Source organism: Alligator mississippiensis, chromosome 4, assembly GCF_030867095.1.
Source record: "Alligator mississippiensis isolate rAllMis1 chromosome 4, rAllMis1, whole genome shotgun sequence".
Lineage (NCBI taxonomy): Eukaryota > Metazoa > Chordata > Crocodylia > Alligatoridae > Alligator > Alligator mississippiensis.
In genome coordinates, this window is record NC_081827.1 from 43,935,106 (window position 1) to 43,960,306 (window position 25,201).

At 46.3% G+C, this 25,201-nt stretch overlaps 1 protein-coding gene across 7 annotated transcripts in view; it reads left to right on the forward strand.

Moving 5' to 3' along the window:
• The first annotated feature begins 1,965 nt into the window (after positions 1-1,965).
• The window catches only part of IQUB (IQ motif and ubiquitin domain containing), a 62,365-nt gene continuing 39,129 nt past the window's right edge, over positions 1,966-25,201 (forward strand). Inside the window, exons 1-9 of one of the 7 annotated variants that reach the window (XM_019491932.2) lie at positions 1,966-2,145; positions 3,525-3,568; positions 3,662-4,236; positions 8,221-8,355; positions 10,517-10,684; positions 10,839-11,014; positions 11,317-11,472; positions 13,219-13,429; positions 17,996-18,171. In XM_019491932.2, the coding sequence (XP_019347477.1) occupies positions 3,666-4,236; positions 8,221-8,355; positions 10,517-10,684; positions 10,839-11,014; positions 11,317-11,472; positions 13,219-13,429; positions 17,996-18,171 (1,593 nt within the window). In that variant the 5' untranslated portion in view covers positions 1,966-2,145; positions 3,525-3,568; positions 3,662-3,665. Of the gene's footprint in view, positions 2,209-2,302; positions 2,476-3,524; positions 3,569-3,661; positions 4,237-8,220; positions 8,356-10,516; positions 10,685-10,838; positions 11,015-11,316; positions 11,473-13,218; positions 13,430-17,995; positions 18,172-25,201 lie in introns of those variants that run through there. The other 6 variants (XM_059725924.1, XM_059725925.1, XM_019491922.2 and 3 more) reach the window with 6 other exon arrangements.

A 25,201-nucleotide genomic window follows, 5' to 3' on the forward strand; every position in this document is an offset into this window, starting at 1 on the left:
TCCACTTTGGGCCATCCTAGTTTTCCACCATGTCACCACCACTTTTGGGCTGTCCCATGGGGGAGTGGTGGCAGCGCAGAGCAGATACAGGGCAGCCCCATGTGGGCTCCAAGTGGCTGCACCAGGAAGCGGTAGCGGTAGGAGGAGGAGGGGTCCTTTTCCCCCACACTGAGCAGCAGTTTGTCCTGTGCTGCTGCTGCTGAACCTGAGCCCCAGCACCAGCTTCAGGCTCGCCTGTGGGGCTGAGCAGCAGCAGCAGGTGGTCAGAAACTGCTGCTCAGCATGGGGAAAAGTGGCCCCTCCCCCTTACTGCCGTGGCACAGTTTTTGGTGCAGCTGCCTGGAGCCCACACCACACTAGGCTGCAGTGTGGTTGCCGGAAGCCTGCGCCACGCTAGGCTGAAGTGAGACTGCCACCACCGCCGCCTCTGGGCTGCCCAGCACGGCAGCCGTGACAGTGTGTAGCAGCCACAGAGCAGCTCACGGGTGGCACTGAAGGAGCCGCGCTACAGAGATTTCATGCAGGAACCTGTAGTGTTGAAACTATCTGCTCTTTTGCGGCCTTGCTGAGTTCCTTGTGACAGAACTGCTCTAGCACAGGGTAGGTGACCCCAGGCATGGTGTTGGAGCATGGCATGCGAAGGCATTTTGCTTTGCATCTGCACCTCGGGGCAGATGGTGGGGGAGCTGTGAGAGCCCTGATCCCTGCCATCCGCTTCAAGGTACGGGTGCACCCACTGCCAGCAACGTGTCAGGCTGGAGCTCCGTGGACCTTAGTGCAGTTGCTTGCAGCCTTCCCACTGCCTGCTGCGAGCAGCCTGGGCTCTGTGGCAGGCGGCAGGGGCCTGCTCAGAGCGTAGACTGGCTGTGGTGGGCAGCTGCGAGGAAATGCACCAGGGTCTGCAGAGCCCTAGCCCGGCTCATTGTCAGCAGTAGGTGCACGTCCCTGGGGCAGATGGCAGGGAAGGTGCCAGGGCTGTGCTGCCACAACTAGGAACCAGTCTCTTGTGGGTTCCCCATCCTAGCACGCCATCTTGCGCATCATTAGGAAGCCGGCATTGAGAGCCGGATCCTCTGGGCTGCTTCCAGGACTGTCATGGGGCTGGTGGAGTTTCTGCATGTACAACAGGCCTGTTGTCAGAACAAAGGCCTCAGTCATGAATGCCGCGTGCCCCAGAGGCTGCGGGGGCACAGCAAGCTCCCGCAGGCAGTGGTGGCAGCAAGCAGGGAGCTCCTGCAGGCAGCTGCAAGTGCTGTTGGGTGGGTGGGGGTGGCAGGTGCTGACTGGCGGTCAACAACCACCTGCAGACACCACCAGCAGTGACCAGTAGCTACCGTGGACCGCCCGCAGATGCCACGGGCAGCGTCAGTGAAAAGGGGGGTTGGTGAGTAGTGACCACCTGCCACCAGCCGTCTCAGTGGTGCCTTTTCGCAGGGGGTGCTCCGCCATGCTCAGGGGGTGAATATGCATCCATGTGCACCCCCTACGCGTTGTGTCACCAGTGGCCTCAGTCATGTTAGATCTATTACACAATGAATCACGCAGTGAAGTTGGACTCCACCCGCGGCGTGTGGCCCATGCAGCGCCGCCGGGGGGTCTGCAGCTGCCCACGCAAAAATTGGAGAGCCCTGCACTGAGCGCCGGTGGGGCTGTCTGTGTGCGGAGTCATCTTAGGTAAGAGCCACGGGCTGCAGCTGAGCACTTCTGCTACAGTATCGGGATAAAAGTTTCTACCACGGTTGAGAAATGGGTGTATTTTAAGTCATGTAAATTCTTCATTTGGTAATTGTGGAAATAATTTACGTAACAGGGCGCGCTGTGTACGCGCTTTCCCTCCTGCGCGCGCAGCGCTCCAGGGCACCGCCGCGAGCCAGGTGGAAGCGCATGCGCTGGGGCGTGGAGGGAGGGGGTGGGGCGTGTAACGGTTCGCAGTTTAGCCCGCCCCGCCTTATGAAAGCAGAGACCGCGCCCCGGGCCGCACCGAGCGTGCTCTCCCCAGATCGCGCGAGATCTCGCGAAGTCTCGGGTTGCCGTGGTGACAGTATCACCAGGTGGACGCCACAAGCTGCGCGCAGGGAGAGGCGGTGGTACTGTTGGGCAGCGCTGCTGGAGCTCGGCCGCTAAGATAGTGCCCGGGTGACGGAGGCAAGGGGCGACGCACGCGGTGTTGGGGCAGCCACGGAATGTGCTTTCATAGCGACCGGCGAGGCACGAGCTGCGGGCCTGGGGCGCACTGCATGTCGGGAGCGTTAGTCCCGGGGGCGGGGCGGGGCGGGTTTCCGCGCGCAGGCGCGATGCGGCCGGGTGCCGGTGGGAGTGCGCAGGCGCAGTGCGGCGCCTTCCCCTCGTGGCGCGCGGCGAAGGTTGTGCTGGTGCGTGCACGTGCCGGGGGTGCAGTGCCAGGCGCGACGCTTCTCCAGAGTCTGGCAACGGGCTGTGGCCCAGGCGGGCTTGCGGGCCGTGCCACATGGTTGGGTGAGTTGCGGAGCCGAGGCAGCGAGTGGTGTAGGGGCCCTGGTGAGCCATCTGCAGGAGGAACCACCCCCAGCTGCATCTTGGGGTTGGCAGTGGTAGGGCAGGAGGTATAGCCTGTGAGGGGAAGGACAATTGTGCTCTGCCCTGCCTGAGATACTGCAGAGTATTCCTGTGGCAGGTTCTGGAAAATAGATGCCCTTGTGCCTTACCTGTATGAGCAACGTCTCACTGAGTGCAAACTATTCAGAATGGAAACTACTGCGGTAGTAGGAGCATTGCCAGCAGATCAAGGGAAGTGATTGTTCCTCTCTGATCTGTACTAGTGAGGCCATATCTGGAGTACTGTGTCCAGGTTTGGGTCTCCCACTACAGAAAGGGTGTAGACATATTGGAGAAAGTCTGGCGGAGGGCAACAAAAATGGTTTGGTGTCTGGGAGACGTGAGGAGAGGCTGAGGGAAATGGGCTTATTTAGTCTGGAGAAGAGAAGACTGAAGGGATTTAATAGTAGCTTTCAGTAACCTGAAGGGAGGTTTGAAAGAGGATGAAGCTAGACCAGGGGTGGGCAGAATGCAGCCTGTGGGCCAGATGCAGCCCGCCATGCCATTCTATCCAGCCCCAGGGGCCCCTAAAAAAATTTAGTTATATTCATATAATTGCCTGCCCCTGAGCTAGACTGTTCTCAGTGGTGGCAGATGACAGAACAAGGAGCAATGATTTTAGGTTGCAGCAAGGGAAATTTAAGTTGGATATTAGGAAAAACTTTCTCACTAGGAGGGTGATGAAGCACTGGAACAGGTTGCCCAGAGAGGTGGTGGAATCTCCATCCTTGGAGGTTCTTAAGGTCCAGCTAGACAAAGCTTTGGCCAGGATGATCTAGTTGGGGATGGTCCTGCTTTGAGCAGGGGTTTGGACTAGATGACCTGAGGTCCCTTCTAACTGTAATTTTCTATGATCCTGTGAAACCAGCTGAACAACTCAAGCCCATCCTTAGCTCTGTTGTCTTTCTTGTTTGACAGTTGTTATTTTTCTATTTTGGCTCAAAATATAGGTTAAGTACCAGAGTAGGAAACAGTGAAAGACTGCCTTCTCTGGGTAAGGTAGCCCAATAGGGTCTTAACTACTGGGGGGAAATTCTACTGATTTGTGCAAGGTGACTGTTAAAGCTAGTGGAAACTTTTATTTTAGGAAGATGGCTGATGCGGAGGAGGCAGGGGAGATCCTTGGTGAAGAAGATCAAACTGAAGTACTAGACACTGCTAAGCAAATGATAGAGCACGCACCTGTAATAATACCACAAGCAGAAACCAATCACGTGGATACAACAGAAAAGCCTTTGCCCCTGGATGAACCAACAGAGGCAGCACAGGAGGAGCAGGAGCTGGCCCCAGGGGAGCAAGCTCCAAGGGAAGCAGGGCAGGAACTGACCACAGAGGAACCAGCTGCAAGGGACCCTGGGGAAGTAGAGCAGGAATTTGCCCCAGAAGAACTAGAGCAGTCAAGTGCAGAACAGCAGGAACTCATTCCTCAATACCTGCATCTTGAGGATGATCAAGAAGAACTACTTGAAGGAGGTAGACCAGGTATCTCTGTGCCTGCTCCTTCATATGTAGAAACAACGGAGGACAGATCTCAAATCACTACTGACAAATTTATGGAGTTGTTAGCATCTGAACTGTATGACTTGAAGAAGACTCCATTGGAGGCTTTGGAATCTGAGATGAAACCACTACCAGAATGGATGACAAGTGCTACAGCAACAGGTATGAAATTTGCTACGATCATCTGCTGGCTCTTACTGCCTGCCATTACATTTTTAAGAATATTTATAGCTACAATTTTCTCAAGGTTATTTAGTCTTTTCCCATTACACTGTTGAAGTATCAAGGAATATAGCCTTAAATTTGTGGTTTAAGATTTGATTTTAATATTACACTGTATTAATAAAAGTATGCTCCAGAAAATAAAGACAGGAGTAAGATATTAGGCTGGTACTTTAGTTTGGTAGGGAAATATACACTAAATCAGGGCTGTCCAATTGGTACCTTGCAGGCTTCCCCCATTGCGTTTTACTGTAGCTGCTGGAGTCCCCTTCCCCTAACTCAGGGGTGGGTGACTATTTTGGCTGTAGGACCACTTAACAACTTTTGGTGAGCTGTCAAGGGCCACAAGAGTAGCTGTGCCCCTTGACAGGTGCCCCACCCCCTGATCACCATCTTGGAACCAAAAGTCCCACCCCCTAGTCCCTGTCCTTCATCACAAGAAGTACTCCTTTTGGGAGAGGGGGGTTACCATCAAGTGTAGGGGCTACGTGCGTGCAGTGGGGAGGTTCTGTCTAATCTACGTGTATGCGCATCTCTGCACAATAAAAAAATCTTGCTGCGCACAAACTTTTGAATGCCGCGCACTTGGCAGGAGAGGAGCTAGGCTGCAGCTTCCTCTAAACTTTGGGCACAGAAAGTGGGGAAGGCATCAGAGCCGGCGCGGGACACCTTACTGGTGGTAAGTTGCTGCTCAGCTGTGCGGGGGCCATTCCACTCTGCTCCTTGCTGCACCAGTAGCCCCGTGGGGAGGGAGAGTGGCACAGGGAAGACAGCGACTCCTCCCCGAGGAAGGGGCAGGGGCTGAGGTAGATTCAACCTGAGGTAGGCTGAAAGCAATTGCCTGCTTTGGCATTCATCCAGAGGAGGAGTTTATTTGTAAAGCGGGGCGGGAAATATATCTTTGACCCCCAAGCATTCAGGAGGCTTTGGTCTGTGCAGCTCAGCCAAGAGCACGCTCCCTCGACTTGCCGGAGCAGCTCCGATGCAAGGGAATCGCTCCAAGCCGCTCGCACATTTTTGAGTCACGGCGAGAGTGACCTCAGTGTATATACACCTTCCAAAGGAGCTTTCCTTCCAGACTGGGAGGAGGGTCGGGCCTGGCCCCTGCTGGGAAAGCTGGTGCCTGGGGGGCAGGTTGCATTCCCAGGTTGGCCCCACCAGCCTGTACACTCTTTGAAAATCTAGAGATTTTTCTGCTGCTTGGCCTTCCTATTTCAATCTGGGGTCAGCCTTCAGAATAGCACTGGCCCTTTGTTCAAGGCCATCTCAGAGAAAAGCTAACTCTAAGTTAAGCCTATGTGGCAGGCTCCTTTTTCAGACCCAGTGGAAACTTCACAACAAGCGGCGCACTCATAGACCACTACACCTCAGAGGGAACATTGGCGGGGTGCACTAGTGGAAGAGCCGGCCCAGCAGGGGCTGCACACCTCACCACAATGTGCAGTGCTAGCTGGAGCCTTATGCTGCCAGGCACCAGCAGCTGTGCCAGGCATGAGTGTCCTGAGTGCCCCTGCCTACTGCTGCTACTGCTGTCTCTGCTTGCCAGGGCGGTGCACCATGGAGGGAGTGTGGGGTGGGAGGGAGTCCCCACACACCCCCATCCTCTCTCACCGACACACTGCCCACTGGAGCTCTGCGCTGCTGCTGACCCCCTGGGCATGGGCTCCACACTGCCACCAACCCTGGCCTCATAGTCCATGCTCCACCCAGCTGCAGCTTTGTCCCCACCCTGTCACTTCCATACCTGCTGCCCAGACCCAGTGGGACACCAGGGAAGCCAAACAGGTCCCCCAGTGGCTGTAGCAGCAGCTCTGCTCAGAAGCTGCTGGTGGTCAGGCCAGGCCCTTTCACTCCTGAAGGTGGGAGCAAGGCGCAGTAGGGTGCTGGGAGCATGTGCATTTATGGGTTCCTCATTCCCACCCTCATGGGCAGAAGGGCTGGGTGGAGTACAATTCATTGGTGGACGCCACAGGCCAAATGAAAGTGCCTGGTGGGCCGAATCTTGTCCACCCCTGGTGTATATAGAGATGATTGCATAATAGCTTTAAATAAAGTCTTACTGTTATATATTTATTGTGGGGGGGATAGGGTGTGGTGGGGATGAGTGTGGGGCGTGTGTGGGTGATTAGTGGGGGAAGTATGTTGGGGGGTTAATGAAGGTTGGGAGTGTGTGGGGTTTGCAGGGATTGTGGAAAGACAGGGGTATGGGTGTGTGTGGGGGTTTGTGGTGGGTGGGGGTAGGGTTTATGGGGGGATGTGGGTGAGGGAGTCTATGGAGTTTGTGTGGGGTGGGTGTGGGCTCCCCTGCTACATTTCCCACCTCATTGATAGCCCTTGCTTTCAACAGCAGCAGCTCGCTTTCCCTCTCCTCCCCTCCCCTTCCCCCCCCCCCCCCCTACGGTGCATAGCCTCAGCTGCCAGCACCAGGCAGAGGGCCCTCAAGGCGCTCATGGTTGTGGCAGGCAGAGTCTACCACCTTAGAGCCTTTGGAGAGTAGCGTGTCATTGGGTCAGGTGAGCTTCATACTTCCATGTGTGGCTCCCCATCCCCACCAGAGTGCTGGAAGGCCCACATGGAGGCACAGATCCAGCCCAGCCTGACCCAGTGGTGCGCAGCTCACCAGCAGTGCCATGATCCCCACATGCTGGCACAGAGCCAGCCCAATCTGGTTCAGAGACACGCACAAGTGGGCCAGACTCGCTTGGTGCCACCACATGTGCAGCCCCTGGGACTCGGCCAGAGCCACATGCCGCCAGGGGGCTCTGCCTGTCATATCCCTGAGCACCCTGAGGGTCCAGTGTCTTCTGCTGCTGCTGCCACTGCCAGCAGAGACTGCACCATGGGTTGGGGGGGATGGGGGCATGTGGCACACCTACCCCCATAGCCTCCTGTAGGCAGGAGCCCCCTCACCACTTACCAGCTGTCCGGTTGTGCAGCAGTGCACTTGGTGCCTCTACCTGGGGCTCCCAGCTGGATGCCTGGGAGCCCCATGGAGGTGGAAGCACAGAGTCCACCCTGTCCAATGGTGCAGTACCTCTGGAAGCTCTTGCCTGCCACCAGCTTTCAGAGGGTCAGCCGTGGGCGAGTAATAAGTTTTTTGGAGGGGCCCTTCGGGCTGGATAGAATGGCCTGCCAGCCCCTGCCCTTGTTTCTGTTGCTTGTCCCCTCACCTTAGGGTGGTGAGCACAGTTTGTGAGGCTGAGGGAGACTGAAAGACTCAGAGGGATCCAGGAATTCCACATGGCATCCACTCTGATGTGGTTCAGCAGGAGTTGCCCACTGTACAGTTGAGGGCATGGGTGCTGTAGGGAGATGAGCCGTGTGATCTGGCAAGCCTGCATGGCAGGGACCCTTGTGGTGCACCATGTGGGGGGCGCGTTGTACAACATGGGGGCCAGTGCAGTGCGGTGGGGAGGTGCTTCATGATGCATTGGGGGCCCCTGCCAGGTGGGTATGCTTATGTGGTGCATCATGCAGCCTGGGGATGTGTGGCCCATGCAGTGTGGCTGAGGGTTGTGCAGCTACTGGCCACTCAGAAATTGGAGAGCCCTGCACGGAGTGAAAGTAGAACTAACTGTGTGAGGAATGATCTCTTGCATAAGAACCACAGGCTGTAGCTCAGCAGTTCTGTTATGGTATTGGTATAAAAGTTTCTACCATAGTTTAGGAATGGGTGTATTTTAAGTCATGTAATTTCTGCATTTGGTAACCGTGGAAATAATTTAAATGTGTGCCATTTATATAACAAATTATATTGTCATGTATACATGCAGATGTTGCAGTCATTAACTGTATTGGGAAAGAGAAGGGATCCAAAATGTATGTACTGGAAACAGAATTAATGACTAAATCCAAATAATAGCATTTATAATACTTTCCCTTCATATATCACAAATTGGTTTGTCTCATATTTGTTTTCCTCAGTTAAAATCATGTTAGTTCCTGAAATCCAGATGATCACAATGGCTTTTAACATATACCAAACTGCAGGGAACCTCAAGCAGTACTTTGCAACACAGCTAAAAATACCAGAGTCTGTTTTACAGATCATCTTTCAAGGTATGTATCAACATAAACACTTCTAGCTCTATAAAAAAGTCATAGATTCATAGATGTTAGGGTTGGAAGGTACCTCAATAGATCATCGAGTCCGACCCCCTGCATGGCAGGAAAGAGTGCTAGGTTTAGATGACCCCAGCTAGAGGCCCATCTAACCTCCTCTTGAAGACCCCCAGGGTAGGGGAGAGCACCACCCCTCTTGGGAGCCCATTCCAGACTTTGGCCACTCTGTGAAGAAGTTCTTCCTAATGTCTAGTCTAAATCTGCTCTCTGCTAGCTTATGGCCATTATTTCTTGTAACCCCCAGGGGCGCCTTGGTGGGTAAAGCCTCACCAATTCCCTTCTGTGCCCCCATTATGAACTTATAGGCAGCCACAAGGTCGCCTCTCAACCTTCTCTTGTGGAGGCTGAAGAGGTCCAGGTGCCCTAGTCTCTCCTCACAGGGCTTGGTCTGCAAGCCCTTAACCATACGAGTGGCCCTTCTCTGGACCCTTTCCAGGTTATCCACATCCCTCTTGAAGTGCGGTGCCCAGAATTACACGTGGTATTCCAACTGCGGTCTGACCAGCGCCCGATAGAGGGGAATTATCGCCTCCTTGGTTCTGTTCGTCATGCATCTGCTGATGCATGATAAAGTGCCATTAGCTTTCCCAATGACTTCGTCACACTGACGACTCATGTTCATCTTGGAGTCCACTAGGACTCCAAGATCCCTTTCTGCTTCTGTGCCCCCAAGCAGGTCATTTCCTAGGCAGTAGGTATGCTGGACATTTTTCCTCCCTAGGTGCAACACTTTGCATTTCTCCTTGTTGAATTGCATATGTCCAACCTGTCCAGGTCTGCTTGTAGTTGTTCCCTGCCCTCTGGTGAGTCCACTTCTCCCCACAGTTTTGTGTCATCTGCAAACTTGGACAGAGTACATTTGACTCCCTTGTCCAAGTCACTGATGAAGACATTAAAGAGTATCGGTCCAAGGACTGAGCCCTGCGGGACCCCACTGCCCACACCCTTCCAGGTCGATACCGACCCATCCACTATGACTCTCTGGGTGCGACCCTCTAGCCAATTCGCCACCCACCAGACAGTGCAGTCATCCAAGTCACAGCCTCTTAACTTGTTCACCAGTATGGTGTGGGATACCGTATCGAAGGCCTTCCTGAAGTCTAAGTAAACGACGTCTACCCCCTACTCCTGCGTCCAGGTGTTTTGTAACCTGGTCATAAAAAGAGACTAGATTAGTCCGGCATGATGTACCTTCTACGAACCCATGCTGGTTTCCCCTCAGCATAATTTTTCCTGCCGGGCTATCACAAATGTGAGCCTTGATAATTTTTTCAAAGACTTTGCCAAGGATGGAGGTGAGACTGACTGGCCTATAGTTGCCTGGGTCCTCCTTCCTCCCCTTTTTGAAAATGGGGACCACATTGGCCCTTTTCCAGTCCTCCGGGACCTGGCCCATGCACCATGAGTGTTCAAATATTCCCGCCAGTGGCTGTGCAATGACATCAGCCAGTGCCTTCAGTACCCTTGGATGGAGCTCATCCGGGCCTGCCCACTTAAACGCATCCAGTTCCTTCAAGTACCTCTGTGCCATCTTAGAGTCAGAATAGGTAGACCTTGATTTTGCAATTGTATCCTGACAGGCCGACTTGAGTTGGGCTCCACAGTAGTACAGGAATCTTTTTTTGTGAATCCTTCTGCAAGATCAGGTTGTTACTCTGTTACTGTTAATAGAAATGTACATCAGGGATATTATAAAATGAACCAGCAATTTTTTTCCTGGGCCCCTCAGAGATGGTTGGGGAGTTTTTCAGTTTTCCATTTTAAAAATAAAATGTGTCAGTTCATTTTTCCTCTTACACATTGAGGAAGGCAGAGATTGACCATAATAAAATGAATACATTTAATTGCTATGGCTTTTCTTGCTATGACTGATTTTTTTTTTTCCCCCCTCCTCCTTTTTATTGGTGCTACCTGGGTTATCTCTTAGATAAACATCAACATAACCTTACCCTAAATTCAGAGTAGATTGTTTTACTTACAGGGCTATTATTGTTCTTTGTCACCATGTCTCGTAATGCTACATGGAAAGAAATTATTAACTATATCATAATTTTTTAAAACAGAGGAATACCTTTCATTGTTAAATTTTTACTTTTAGGAAGGATGATTGAAGATAGTGAGACTCTATTGAGTATTGGAGTTAGGCCTCATGAAACTGTCCAGATTGAGATGTTATCTCTTGATCCAGAAAATTATCCAATCAGACCAATTAAATTGCAGCAGGAATACAACATGCCCGATGTCATAACTGTCAGAGTGCAAGCAGGTAAACAGTGTTCTTGAAATATGCATTGATAGTCTTGTGATATAATTAGGTACAAATTCTATTGCATATGCATTGATATTCTTATGGTACTATAATTAGATGCACATGATATTCAATAAATTGTTTTATCTGGTATCTGTTTTCATCTGAATAGATGCCAATACATTCCAGGATGTAGCAGTAGAGATTGAAAGACCTACGTACCGCAAACCATTTCTGGGTGGATTTAAGCATAGAATAACAGGTGTAGAATTTCATAATGCAGGATCACAAACCATACCCAAAAAACGACCTGGCAAAGGAATTGAAGTATTCTGTCAAGAGACTCAGGTAATCTTTTTACAGTCTTCCATTTATAATATTTTTACTAAACGGAATAGGAGGCTGACATGATTATCAGAATAACAGAGGCATTTTCTGATTTCCCCCCCACCCCTTCCCTTAGTTAAAAAAATCAGAAGCAAACTATTTATTGGTGTGAGGATGGGAGGAGGGAGAGCGAGAGAATAAATACCACCTAAGGATTAGGCTTAAACTCTTACATGCTTCTGTTGTAACTGATCTTGTTCTTTATTGTCAGTATAGTTTTATGTTGACTTACTATGATGATATAAGCATACTTTTTGTTTCAGACTGCTGTTGAGAGAAACAAGCAGCAACAGACTAGAAATACAACCTCCACCCAGATGACTAAAATTGGTGTCTATGTGTCAAACATGACAGATAAACTAATAAAACCAGGAAAGTATCTTACAGCAGACGAATATCATAAACACAGGCTTGATGCAGTAAGTTCTTATCCTTTTGAAACTTTGCCTGTAAGGCAACACAATAAAAAGATTAATTGAACACATAATGGGATAAATATTCAAAGAATGTATTTAAAGAAGAACTGTGAAAAACATCTCAATCTTCACTTGTGTGGAGGAGAAGGAGCACATATCCACTCATGTTACTAAGGCTGCATTTTTAACATTTGAGAGAGCTTTACTTCCCTCTGTTTAAAAAAAATCTCAATGCTTTCATAGTTTCTGTCCCAGGATATGAAATAGATGCGTTTTTAAAAGTTTGTTTAAACCTCTTTTTTAAGCCTTTCTAGCTTTCTCAGAAAGTTTCTTTAGAAGTATGTAAATAGCATGCATAAAGGTAAAACTGCACAGGGTGACATAAGCAGCAAGCCTTCTGTCAGCAGTAGCACTAGATTGGGACTCAGGAGTTTGCTTCAGTTCTCAGCTCTGTCACAGGCCTGCTGGGTAACCCTTCCCAAGTCACTTTAGCCATTCCGCCTCAGTTTCTCCACTTGTAGAATGGGAATAATGATACTGACATGGAAAAGTGTTTTCAGATGTACTGATAAAAAGTGATATGCAAGAGGCAACTACTATTTGGTTAATATTGAGTGAAAGAAGTACTTTACAGACTGTGGTCCCCAGTTATGTGACTGCTCCTTCCTTTGTTCCAGCGTGTGCAGTTGATGCTGTGTTAACAATTTCAGCTGCATTTTCTATATTTTTCCCCTGGAAATTCATATACATGTTTCTGAAGTATTTCATTTAGGACTAATATTAATCTTGGCACAAGCATATGCAGTTCCATTGGTTCAAACGTGTTGTGTCTATTTACCTTAGCAGTGAGAGAAATATATTATATAACAGTTTAGATGGCCAGATTTCCACAGGACCTCAAGTACATTAATCCAGAATAACGTGAATTATCCCACGTGCCTACCTGGATTTTTTAAATATGAGAAAATTATGGAAATATATATATATTAGGGAAATTATGAAAACAATATCCAAAAAGTGTAGTATTGGTTTTTGCAACGTCTCTATATATTGTTTCCATAATTTTCTTATATTTATAAATTTCAGGTAGGTGTATGGGATAATTTACATTACTTTGGATTAATGTAATTGAGGTCCTGTGGAAATCAGACTGTCTAAACTGTTCTAGAATTTTGTACCTGTTAGAGGTTTGGTATATTTTAAGCTTATGATCTTGTTAATAAATATTTTTACTTTTGCATATGTGTGTGTATGAGGGAGCATCTGTATCGGTACTCACTCTATCATGCATATTGCAGGAACTACAAGATGAATTGAAGTATGATGGGAGTGTGAGGAAACAATGAATTAATATTTGCTAGCATGTTTGATAACTATCCCAGCACATCAGCAGCCATAACCATTATCAGTGTACTCTGTAACAAGAATTTTTTTCAGGAGGGATTTGGAGGAATTAATGGTGTAGTCGTATTGAATAATCACAAATTGGGGAGGCATTCAGTAATTTGAACCTTAGTGGTCAGCGATGCACCCTGTGGCTATTCCTGCTGTTGCTGAAGAAAAGAGCTTTGTTATATTCTAAATGTGGAATAACACTTGCTCACTTTTATGAATATTTAAAATATCATCACAGTTTGAGTACAAGAGAAATTTGTGGAAAATATTAAGTGGGTAGAATATGCTATACAGCATTGTGTCCTTTTTCTAGTGTTTTACTTCAAATTGATGTTGATTCTTCTCTCTTGTTAGGTGGTAATAATACAGACTTACTTGCGACGATGGCATGCCATAAATGCAGTACGGAAATTAAGAGAAGAGAAAAGGTTGCGGTTGGAATGGGAGGCACAAGAAGAAGTAAGAAGAAAAAAAGAGAAGGAAGAAAAACTGAGAAGGGAGCATGAGCGAAGATTGAATCCTAAAACAAAGGAAGACTTTGAACTACTTTATCATGCTTTAGAATGTAAGTTTTCTTAAAGGGACATTTTCAGATCAGCTTAGGCCCCAAAGTTAGGTCTTGTTGAAAACAATCTCTTACTGAGCCCTGGCATCAGTGGGAATGCTTCCACTATTTTGTCAGCTAGCAGTTGAAATACTTCGTTTGTAAAGAACCATCTAGCAGCCAAATATTTCTTCATTCCTGTTGGAAATAATCAGCTTACTGAATGCTGCTGATAATTGTTCAGTTTGGCAGATTTACTGTTAGCTTCATCCATCTCTAATGCCAAGTCCAGTTGGAAGAATGGGAATTGTTTTTGTAATTTAGTAAGATTAAAATAATTGATGAACTTACACAGTTGACAATACATCTAGACAAAACCCATCTTTTAATGCCTGTAGTTTAGAACGTTAAACATTTAAACTGCACCAGAAGGTTGTGAAACTTCAGCCAAAAAGTAAAAAGGCAATTGGCATATTTTACTTAAGCCTTTCTAATGCTTTCTTGTCTTAAGTTTTTCACTTTGTCCCCCTCCTTTTTGTGTCATTGTTTAGGAAACAGTTGCCAAAATTAAAACATGCTACTTAGTATCCTGTATGCTGCCCCAGTGGAGTGAGTCATTTCTAATATAAAAAAAGACTTCTCTAACATTTCCTACTTATAGTTTGAGGTAGATTTTTGCAGAAAGATACCATTGTCATAACGGCTAATAGAGGAATGAGCAAAGCACACAAGTGCTATGTGGAAAATATCAGTGAAAACGTTTTTGAAGAAAACAAGTAGACACGTAAAAAATAACCTCGTGCCAGTATTGGCATATAGAGTACAGGACGTGCTTTTGAAGTGTCTCATGGTGAGTTTTGTGAGTTTACTGTAGCAGAAGATACTGTTATGTCATTGGCTTGCTGTATGGCGGAGAACAGAGCCTAGTGACTAATACAACAACTCTTGAGCTGCTGTTCTTTTTTTTTTTTTCTTTCTTTTCTGTTTTTTTTTATGCCACACTTGTTAGGGTGCCTTTGGCAGATCACACTTAATTTTTGAGAGGGTAAATCACTAGTCAAGGGACAAGCATTCTTGTTAGTGACCAGAATTTTTAAAAGTGACATGTGATATTCTGGGTCTCCATTTTTTTATATACCTTTAGCACTTTCTGAGAGAGAGAGCTCCTGTAAGGTGTGCTGGATTTGAGTATTGAAAACCAAGTGAACTTGTTTTTTCATAATCAGCTCTATTAGGGAATGCTATATGGCTGATGATTTGAAACAGCTACACTAACAGTGGCTAAGATTTTTTTTTTTTAAACGGCTGTTTCACAGCCAACAGTATTTTAGCTGGCTTTGTAATCCAATTAGTTTTTAATTTAAATTGTAAGAGGCTTATTTGCAATGAAAATAAATCTTAACATGGAACTCTTGAATGAGCATAGATATTTTTAGATTTGAAACTTCTGGTTTACAAGTGCCTCTCTTTGTTCAGTTAAATACCATTGCGTTCATACAACAACAAAACCCTGAATTGTGCAAGTTCCCAAATTCATATCAAGGCAACATGTGAAGCATGTGCCAGTATAAATGATATAAAAACAAAATTCCATTACTTAATGTCTGTTACCTCTGGTTGAAAGCATTAGTCTTTAATTTGACTGTTTTGCTTCTGTTTTTGTCCGTTGTTGTTGTCTGATTCCTTCCCTAGGCTGCAACTGGCAGCAGTCACGCTCCTCATTGGAACAGAGCTTAGTGATTCTAGGAATCACTCGTATTTTTTCCTACCTGCAGCTAGCACTACTTTCACATTCTTACAGTGTCAACAGTCTACACAAGCTAAATCACTGTGACAGTAATAGAATGAGATTATTCTCCTCTAGAGATCTGTGAAGGGCATTACTGGTGATCACAACAGGGGGATTTTGTTACAGGGTCAGCCAGAACTAACAACAGCTTGTAACAAAATTTTGGCAGGGGTGATTTGTGAATTGTAAACAAGATCTATTATGTTCATGTGTGTATACTTATTAGTAACAAAATGTTATTAATTATTGTGAAGTGCACACGTGATAACGATTAATTAAAACTGGTAAGAAACGAGGAATGTGCCAAATAAAGATTTCTGCATCTCTGTAAAGTATGTATACTGCCTGGCTTATTTTTTAACATTGTTACTTAGCTCTTTTTGGCCCAGAGGTAAATCTTGACAATTCTAACAACTGTGTGTGTAAAGTTGCTTACTGGAGTTGCTAGCATTGTCTTTGAAAAGGCTGCCCCCTTGTGACATGTGAACCACTGTGCAGTTTTGTGCTGTGTGGTGCTAGTGACTAAAATGGCTGTTCTGAAAGTATCTTGTGATGCTCTGAACTTGTTGGGAAACTTTTTAATATTAACTCTATAGCAAAAAGAGCATTAAGAAAGTGGGTTTGAAATGGAAGAAGTATGAGATTCTGGAGATAACTTAATCATAGACAGCACACAAACTTTTTTCCTCAGCAATTCTTCCCTAATATAGAAAAGCATGTTAGATTTCTTTTTCTTGCCAATACATGTAGAGCATACGTGCAATGGATACATTATTTTTGAACTGCTGTTTTTAAATAATGACTGTTTGAGAAAAAGTTTATATATGCACAGGGTTTTGACTTTGCAAAAAAACTCTAACAAAGAAGATAAGTTATACAGTAAACAAAAAAAACATTGTTGAGTTTTAAAACCTCTTCATTTTCTTAAGACTAGACAAATGTTCATAAGGAGATCTGTTTACATATATCAGCACTCATAATGTGTTACATTGTCCTCTACAATACAGTCAGATATAGAAATAGGTGACTGTAGATGTATTCAGTAATATCTGTTGGATAACAAAGTTGTGTGGTTTACATATCTAAGTGCCACAGCTACTCTAGCAATTTCTTGAGCTTCCTATTTCTTCATTTGGCCCTTAGGAGTCAAGAGGCTAGATTCTCATTAGTGTCAACTATTGACCATGCTGCCATAACTTTCATCTGTGACTTGGGTGTATGGTCCTTGTGTGTAGTGCTCAAGCCTTGGAGGGGGGAAGAGGAAAGGAAAGCACTGCTTGGTCTGCCTAGATATCTCCACTAATGGACCTCTCTCCCCCTGAGATGCCAAAATGAGCTATCCCTTGCAGTGTGATCTGTAAATGGGATGAAATGGACATGTCTTGAAACCAGTAGCAAGAGCTTAAGCTGTTATGTCACTCCCAGTTTCTTGGGTGTGTTTTCATAGGATACTGTTTCTCATTTTTATATGGATCGATAAGCATTGAAATTCTTCACAAGCTTGAAATTTAAACCATCATAAATAGACACCTCACTGTTAACACCTCCACTGAGATGATTTGGGATAATTCAGACCTTTGAGTCTTTTGTCTAAGTTTCCAAAGAGCTTGAAATTAAAAGTAAGTTTACCCTGTATGCTCAGTTCATCTTTTGAAGATCATCTTTGTAACTATAAGGACTAGGACAGGAGTATGCAACCCCCCGGCCCGTGTGTCAGAGAGTGGCATGTGAAGGCATTTTGCTTGGCACGAGTGCCTCAGGGAAGGGGCCAGACCTGCGCTGCCACAACATGGATTGGACCCCTCACAGCTCCTCCACAATCTACCCCTGGCATGCCAACATCCTACAAGTCAAGGTTGCAGATGTTTTTGGCACTCTGCCCAAAAACATTGCTGACCCCTGGACTAGGGTTTTCTTTTCTTTTTTTTTTTCCCCGCAAGAGAAGGTTGAGAGGTGACCTTGTGGCTGCCTATAAGTTCATTACAGGGGCACAGAAGGGAATTGGTGAGGTTTTATTCACCAAGGCGCCCCCGGGGGTCGCAAGAAATAATGGCCACAAGCTAGCAGAGAGCAGATTTAGATTGGACATTAGGAAGAACTTCTTCACAGTTCGAGTGGCCAAGGTCTGGAACAGGCTCCCAATGGAGGTGGTGCTCTCCCCTACCCTGGGGGTCTTCAAGAGGAGGTTGGATATGCATCTAGCTGGGGTCATCTAGACCCAGCACTCTTTCCTGCCTATGCAGGGGGTTGGACTCGATGATCTATTGAGGTCCCTTCCGACCCTAACATCTATGAATCTATGAATCTTTTCATACAAAACTGTCTTGGATTCTGGAGTTTAAATTGGCAGTAGTAAGAATGTGAATGAATTCCATCCAGGAAGAGCACACACCAACTGCTGCAGCTTCCTTAGCCTGACAAAGGGTTTTTGAACCCGAAAGCTTGCTTAATAACTATTCTCCAACCATTTGGGTTGGTCTAATAAAAGATATCAAATTCACCCAAGGAACCTTGTCTGCCTATATCCTTAGACCAACACGGCTACAACCTAAACCCCTGCAATGAATTCATGATAACTGTGTAACCACTACAGTTTGATTTTTCTCTGTGCTATTTATGTGAACGAAGATTTTCAAAACAAATGTCTTGTGTATTTTTAAGTTAAGGAACTGAATGTTTGGCTTCAATCAGTCATTGAAAAATAAGTATGTATGGGCAAATTATGAAAGCAAAATGCCCAGCTAGTTTAACCTTCAGACATTCTAAAATTAAGACTTTGTTTGTGTATATGTATATAGTGTGGAGACAAGAGGAGATTGCGCATATTAACAGCACTCTCAGTGGAGCTGAAAGAAAAGCAGCCCTATGTTCACTTCTAGAACAAGAGACACAGCTGATTGCTTCTATTGGGAGACACAAACTAAATGCAGATGAAGAGAACCAGCAAAAAGCAATACTATACTTTTTGGATAAGGTCAGTTAAATAATGGCAGTCTTAACATGGATGTTTCCAAAGTTAAAACACACAATAGTATTTACAAATTCACAGACAAAAGAAAACCACTGTGTTAGCATGAGCAGTTAAATATGGGTGTATTCATGTATTAGTTATTCTTTAAGTTGATTTATGTTGGTAGAATTTAATGAATTTTGTTGTTCTTCAGTACAGAATTGCAGTTTTTTTTTTTATCCAAATATTCCTATTGGCTACAAATGTCCAACTTGGGATCCTTAAAATTCTGGTTTATTAGGTGGATTGAAGCACTGTAATGAAGTTAAATCATAAACCTTGGGGCTGGTCCACACACGCACACACACTAGCAAGCTACAAGAGTCAGGTATACCTATCCCACAAGCGCTGGAGTCTGCCGTTGAGGCTTCTTTCAGCGTGGTGTTATCTTCCAGAAGGGGGTGGCTGGCTGGTCCTTCTGCTTGGACAGGTTGGGTGCTGGTCAAGTTGGAGATCAACAGGGCACCACTGAGGGTCACTTTTCACTGCTTTTTATCTGTCCTTGGCAGACTTTGGTGACTCCCCAGTTTTCAGGTTTGCCCAATCCAGGGGTCGTTGACCCTCGTGGGACTTACCCCTCAGTGGCTACTGGATGGCATCTGTCAGCCCCAGGGGTCATCCGCATGTACATGCAGGTTTGGGAGTTCATTGATGAATTTTGACTAGGGCTCTGGGAGCAGTCGATCTGGAGATATTCAGCCCCAAAGTTGATCCCCGGCGTAGATTAACTCAGACCAGGGCTTCTAGCCCTTGAACAGCGACGTTTAGAGATTTCCCGGTTGCTACATTGTCTTTTATTGATTTCTTCCATTGGTTGATCTGCGACTTTCCTAGGTGTTAATTTCTGTCTGCTACTGTGTTACACATTCAATCACTGATTCACTCGCTCTTTCAGAGGCCCGCCTGATACAGGGAAGCAGCAGTTTGACTCCTGCCCTTGTTAGCATTGTTACAGTGTATAACTTACTTCTGAAACTAAACACATTTAGTTGAAAGGTGAGGAGTATAAAATATAAGCTACAAATGCCATGGCACACAAATAGATAAAAATACCAAAATACAAGGGGAGATATAAAATGCACACATACAAATTTTAAAACACAATTCCTTATCTTAAAGTGAAAGAGAGAGGAAGGAAGAAAAGGTAGAAGAGGAAAAACATATCCAAGGAGGGGAGAGCAACTGCAGGCAAGAGGAAAAGGGGGCTTTCTGCTACATTCCTAATTGTTGGAAACAGTGAAGAAAAATGCATTATCAAAGAGTCTGTGTTTCAGCTTAGGCATGACAGGGTACATATTAGTTCAATGCTGACCTGATAGAATTTTTATTATAAGAATATACTGTATAGAGCACCAGATTGTCTGATATCGGGTGCTTATTGAATGTTTCATAGTTACTCTTTTAGAGCTGTTGCAGTGTGTTATGGGTGTATTATACAGCATAGAATATAGAATTAATTGTTTTGATGTACAAATCTATGCAAGCCCAAGTACTCATGCTTTATCTACTTGTGAATTATTTTAATTACTCTGCCTGTTAGCTTCTTTCTTTCAAAAATACCCAGTGTCAACAATCAAAACTTGGAGCGGGGAGGGCAGATCAGTGTACCCACAGCGAGGGAGGGATTGGGGCTGGGGCTGGGACAAGCTGCCCAGCTGGGGTGGGGGATTTGGAGAGGGGGGCTCCCGCCACTGCGTGCTGCCACACTCCACCGGTCCAGGAGGGCATGGGAGCGGGTGTGTCCCCCCCCCCCCCCCCCCCAGATCTGTGTGGGGTGGGCTAGGCCAGGCTGTACTCTGGACAAGCGGTGGAGGGTGCTGGGAGTGGGGGCTACACCCTCTTGCTGCTTGGCCAGCCTCCCCACGCCTCCCAAACAAGCCACCTCTTTGCTCTGGCTGGGTAAGCAGCAGCAGGGCATGGCAGTGGGCATCCAGATCGGAGTGGGGCTGGCAGCAGGGACTGTGGGGAATTTTAGGGGGGTTGCAACTTCCCCTGTAGCCCCTGCTCCACTGCACTCTGCGGGGTGGGTGGAGCCAGGGCTGTGCTCCAGGCGGCAGCTGGGGCTAGCCTCCCGGAGCGCAGCCCTGGCTCTACCCGCCCCATGGAGCACAGCCCAGTGGTGGGTGGCTGGGACTAGCCTCCTGGAACCCAGCCCAGCCCAGCCCTCCCTGCGCCCTCCCAGACCGGCGGTGCGCAATGGTGAGAACCCTCCTCCCCAAGTCCCGTGCCTCCATGCCCCAGCTGGCTAGCTTGTACCAACCCCAGTCGCTCCCCTTCTGTGGGGCGTTGATCTGCTCCCCGTTCTGCCCACCACAACAGACTTACCAGCTGGAGGCAGCAGTGTCCGGTGTGGTGAGGACTGCTGCCTGTTTAGTCTATGGCCGAATCTCCAAATTGGCAACGAATCTTTTCTAAATTGATTCGGAGGCTTCGGATTACTTTTAGATTTTTCTCAGAGTTTTCAGAGACCTAGATCTTGTCTTAAGTAATGTAGTAATGACATAAATTTCCTTAAAATAGTTATTGTTGTAGCCTCTCTAATATACCATCACTCCTCCTTTTCAAAGGATGCACACTGCTACTGCTTGCTTTGACATGTCTTAAACAATAGTTTAAATATTTATTTTTATTTCTCCTACAATTCAAGTTGAAGAAGCTGTAGGAGCTAGCAAGAGAAAAAAGGAGTCCCGTGTGGTAGGTTTTAGCTACTGGCAGTCTTCTGTGATGTAAATCCATGTCCAGTCAGGCAAAAAAAGCATGTGTTCTTCAGTTGTTTTTGTGCAGTCAAGTTTGCCTGTGCCCTGGGGAGAGCATTTTAGTTGTGGTAGGTTGACTGCCATCATGTTAGCCTCCATTTTTATTTATCAAGATAAGCTGCTGGTATTGTTTTCCTAGCAGTAACTCTTGATATTCCTTCTGGCATGTAGGAATACATGCTGAATTGCATGGCTTTAATGTATATGTGCAAGCTCTGAAGGCATGCCCACAGCCTGGACAGTTTTGTGTAGGCAAATGTAAGCACTTAATTATTTATTCAGGTAAAGTTGTCGGTTTACTTATACAGGTGCTGTGATTTCTTGTGCATTTTTGCATTGAACTTCCATTTTCTATTTTTTGATTTTGTGGTCTTAAAGAAGTCAGGAGGCTGAATACCACGGTGGACTAAATCCTGCATGTCCCATTGATTTCAACAAACCTATGCTGATTCACGTCAGCAGACATTCTGACCCAGTGTGCATCATTACTAGCTTTTATCAAGACTTCATGACTTAGAAGTGGTAAAGAACCAAACTGAAACAGAGTAATTTGGTATGGAGCACAGGTGTTCAACCCCCAGCCTGCAGGCGAATTCAGCTCATGAGGCCATGACTTCAGGCCCATGGGGCTTCTCATGGGTTGAAAAATTTTGTGATGGGGGAGCAGTGGCAATTACCACCCCTACCCCGCTGCCAAATTCCAAAGTCCCTCAGGGTCCTGTCACACTCCCTTACTCTGCAAGGCTGAATCTGGCCTGTAGATGGACTGGCCCTGCAAAAAGGTTTAGCATCACTGGTCTAGAGCAGTGATTCTTAACCAGGGTGCTTCAAGGTGTGAGAAGGCAAGTGCTTGCTTGTCACCATCCAGCCCCTGTGCAAGGAGGTAAGCACTGTAGTACATAAATTAGTTTTTGAAATGGGGTATCGCTAAATTCCGAAAAGCTTGGAATCAGTGCCTTTAGTTTAGAAAGGTTGAGTGCCACGGAGTCCTAAAGAAGTAGGGCTAGAAGGCATCTCAGAGGGCATCTACTCCCCTGCCTGAGGCAGAAATACCCCTATCCAAACCATTCCACATAGCCATAATCTAAACTTTACATAAAACTACCCTCAACCCTGACACAACATAGACCTACCACCCTAACCTGTCACAGGTAAAGCAGGGAACTACAGCAGCTAGTGTCCTGCTTCTATAAAATGTTGTCAATATTTGCTCAAGAGGTCCCAGGTAGAGGGCTCCGCCCCTGGCTGCAAAAGAAGGAAACCCCCGACAGTTTATAGCAGTCTGACCATGGGGTAAATTCCTTCCTGACTCCAAATATGGCAGTCAGCCTGACCCTAAGCAGAGGGGCAAGACCCTCTAGCCAGCAACCTCACAACAAGCGGTGCTGTCATGGACCACTACACCTTAGAGGGAACACTGGTGGGGAGCCCCAGTGATAGAGCCGGCCCAGCAGGGGCTGTACTCCTCACCGCAGTGTGCAGTGCTGGCTGGTGTGCCTTGCCGCCAGGCACCAGCAGTTGTGTTGGGCATGAGTGCCCTGAGTGCCCCTGCCTAGTGCTGCTGCTGCTCACCAGGGCTGTGCACTATGGAGTGAGTGGGGGGTGGGAGGGAGTCCCCACACACCCCCATCCTCTCTCACCCACACACTGCCCACTGGAGCTCTGTGCTGCTGCTGACCCCTTGGGCATGGGCTCCACGGTGCCGCCAACCCCAGCCCCAAGCTCCACCCAGCTGGAGCTCTGCCCCCACCCTGTCACTTTGATACCTGCTGGGTTTTAGTCTCAGCAGGAGCATTGGCACACCCCAGTCAAAGTCCCCAGCCTTGGCTCCAGGAAAAAAAAAGCTGGGGGGGAGGGGGAAGGGGAGCAATCAGCAAAGCCCAGAAGCATGGGAAATACTCATGTTATAGCTACATTTGGATCATCCCTGACCAGTGGCTGTCCAACCTCCTCTTGAACATCTCCCCTAGTGGAGATCCACAACTTCCACTGCCTCGCTATTCTCACAGTGAAGAAGTTTTTCCTGTTATTCAGTCTAAACCTACTGTGCTGCAACATCAAGCCATCGGTCCATGTCCTCCTCTCTGCAGCAAGAGGGAAAAGGTGCTTACCCTCTTTATGGCAGCCCTTAACGTATTTAAAGACTGGCCTTTTGTTCAGCTGCATTACACTGCAGATTAATATTGTCTGGTCTGCCAAGATTTCCAAGTCCTTTTCCATAAGAGCTGTCATACAACCAGGTGTCACTCATTTCATATTTGTATTTTTGATTATTTCTACCAAGTGTATCAACTTTATATTTGTCCATATTGAACTTCATCCTGTGAGCACTAGCCCAACTTTCCTATCTGTTGAGATCCTTCTGAATTATGCTTACATCCTCCAACATGTTTACAGTTCTTCCAAGTTTCATGTCATCTGCAAACTTGCTCAGGTTTGGTCTAGAGTAAGTTCATTAAATGATTATCAGAGCCCCACTGTGGTTTTTTTGGTACTAAATATTCATGTGGGATACACTCAGAAATCAAAGCAGAGGGAGAAAAACCTAACCACATGAAACAGCAATAATATGTTTGAATTTTGGTTGCTGTTGAACACTTATAACTTTTATTTAAGGGGGAAGATATATTTGCTTCATAAAACATCACTATCATACCATGAAATGCCTTATATTATTGAGCTTTACAATATATTTGAGAACTTAAAGTTAATATTTGAGATTTTACTAAACCAGGCAACAGGTCAAGTCATATTGATAATATTTTTGACCTTTCTCATTATGAACTGACTTGATAAGAAATGTTGATGAGAACATAAGTAAGTGGGTTTATAATTGCTGTATTGTTACATGTTATAGCATCACCAAAGTTGCTGCTTTCAAGAGTATAAAAATCAGGAGACTTGATAAATGAAATCCTAGGATCAATATCAAAGTCATGACACTTTTGCTTTGATTTTTAGGCTTCTCAGAGCATAGATGCCTCCGATTTTTTTTGATTTTTTTTTTTTAAATAGAGGACTTACTTTTGTTTGTAATATTAAGTCAGTTTTCTTCATAGGGAATGGCACTCTAGGGAGGTATTTAACTGCTTCTTCCCCAAGACGCTTGAGAATCATGCTGTAACAGGCATTTAGTCTGAAGCCAATATATTCTTTCTGTTGCTGTCTACATTATTTTAAGAACATGGGAACTATTCTTCAGTATCAACTCATAGCATTTCATTTTAATTTGTGTACTGAGGAGCTTCTACTGATACCTTGGGAAAGAGAGATGTCCCCAGTATTTTGATTCATAGCAGGGAGTTGATGGCAGGGATAAACAGATGCATGAGGCATAAAATATCTTGTTGTGTTTTCTCTTTGTTCCTCAGAAATTGTTATCTGGAGAATCTTTGTGTGATGCGAGTTATTGAATCATTTTGTATTGAAGCCTTTCTCTGTCTTGCATGTGCGTGCGCTTGCTCATTTGCTCGCATTTTCTCTCTCTCATTTTTTATTTTGTAATGAGAAATGAATGATTTTCCCCTTGCTTTCATCTCTCTTTCCTATTCTTTCTACTGTGGGGATTATGGGGTGGTATAAGTTTTCTTCTCTGTTTCTTTTGTGGCATGCGTATCTGTCTTAAATATAAGAAAAGAAAGGGAGAATTTCTGTCTCTTAAAGTTGTATTTAGTGGTGTTGTAGATAAAGATGGTTCCTTATGGGGAAGACAAGAGGTAAAAGGGAGATACCTAAATCTAGGTGGCTTTTGCCATCCCTAACTGGTTATCTCTTCTTCCCATTGAAAGGATCTCCTGTGGTCAGAGTATAAAGCCCCTGGTAGATATTATTTGCACGATGACATGGCTGTTCTCCCACGATGAAAACATTGGGCCATGTGCATGGTTAGCCATGCATAGGGCTGATAATTCCCCTCTGCCTCATCCTCTCCCCTGCCTCTCCTGCCCCAACCAAGCAAGAGGGGGACCAAAGAAATCCCTCCTGGTGCAAAGCAAAACACAGGGCGGTGTGTGTGTTTGTAGGTGGGCAGATGGAAATTCCTCCCAACAGAATCAGGTGAGTGGAGAACTCCTGCCCAGCAGCCTAAACTCCTTCCCCTCCCACAGGGGGAGGGGAAATCCTCCCTCCCCCTCCCCCCCCCCCTCCCGCCTGGTGAGAGCAAAGCACAGAGGGTGAGGGGGATTTCTTCTCCCTCTGTTCTTGGTGCTGCTGGGGAGGAGGAGAGAACCAGGGTCTAA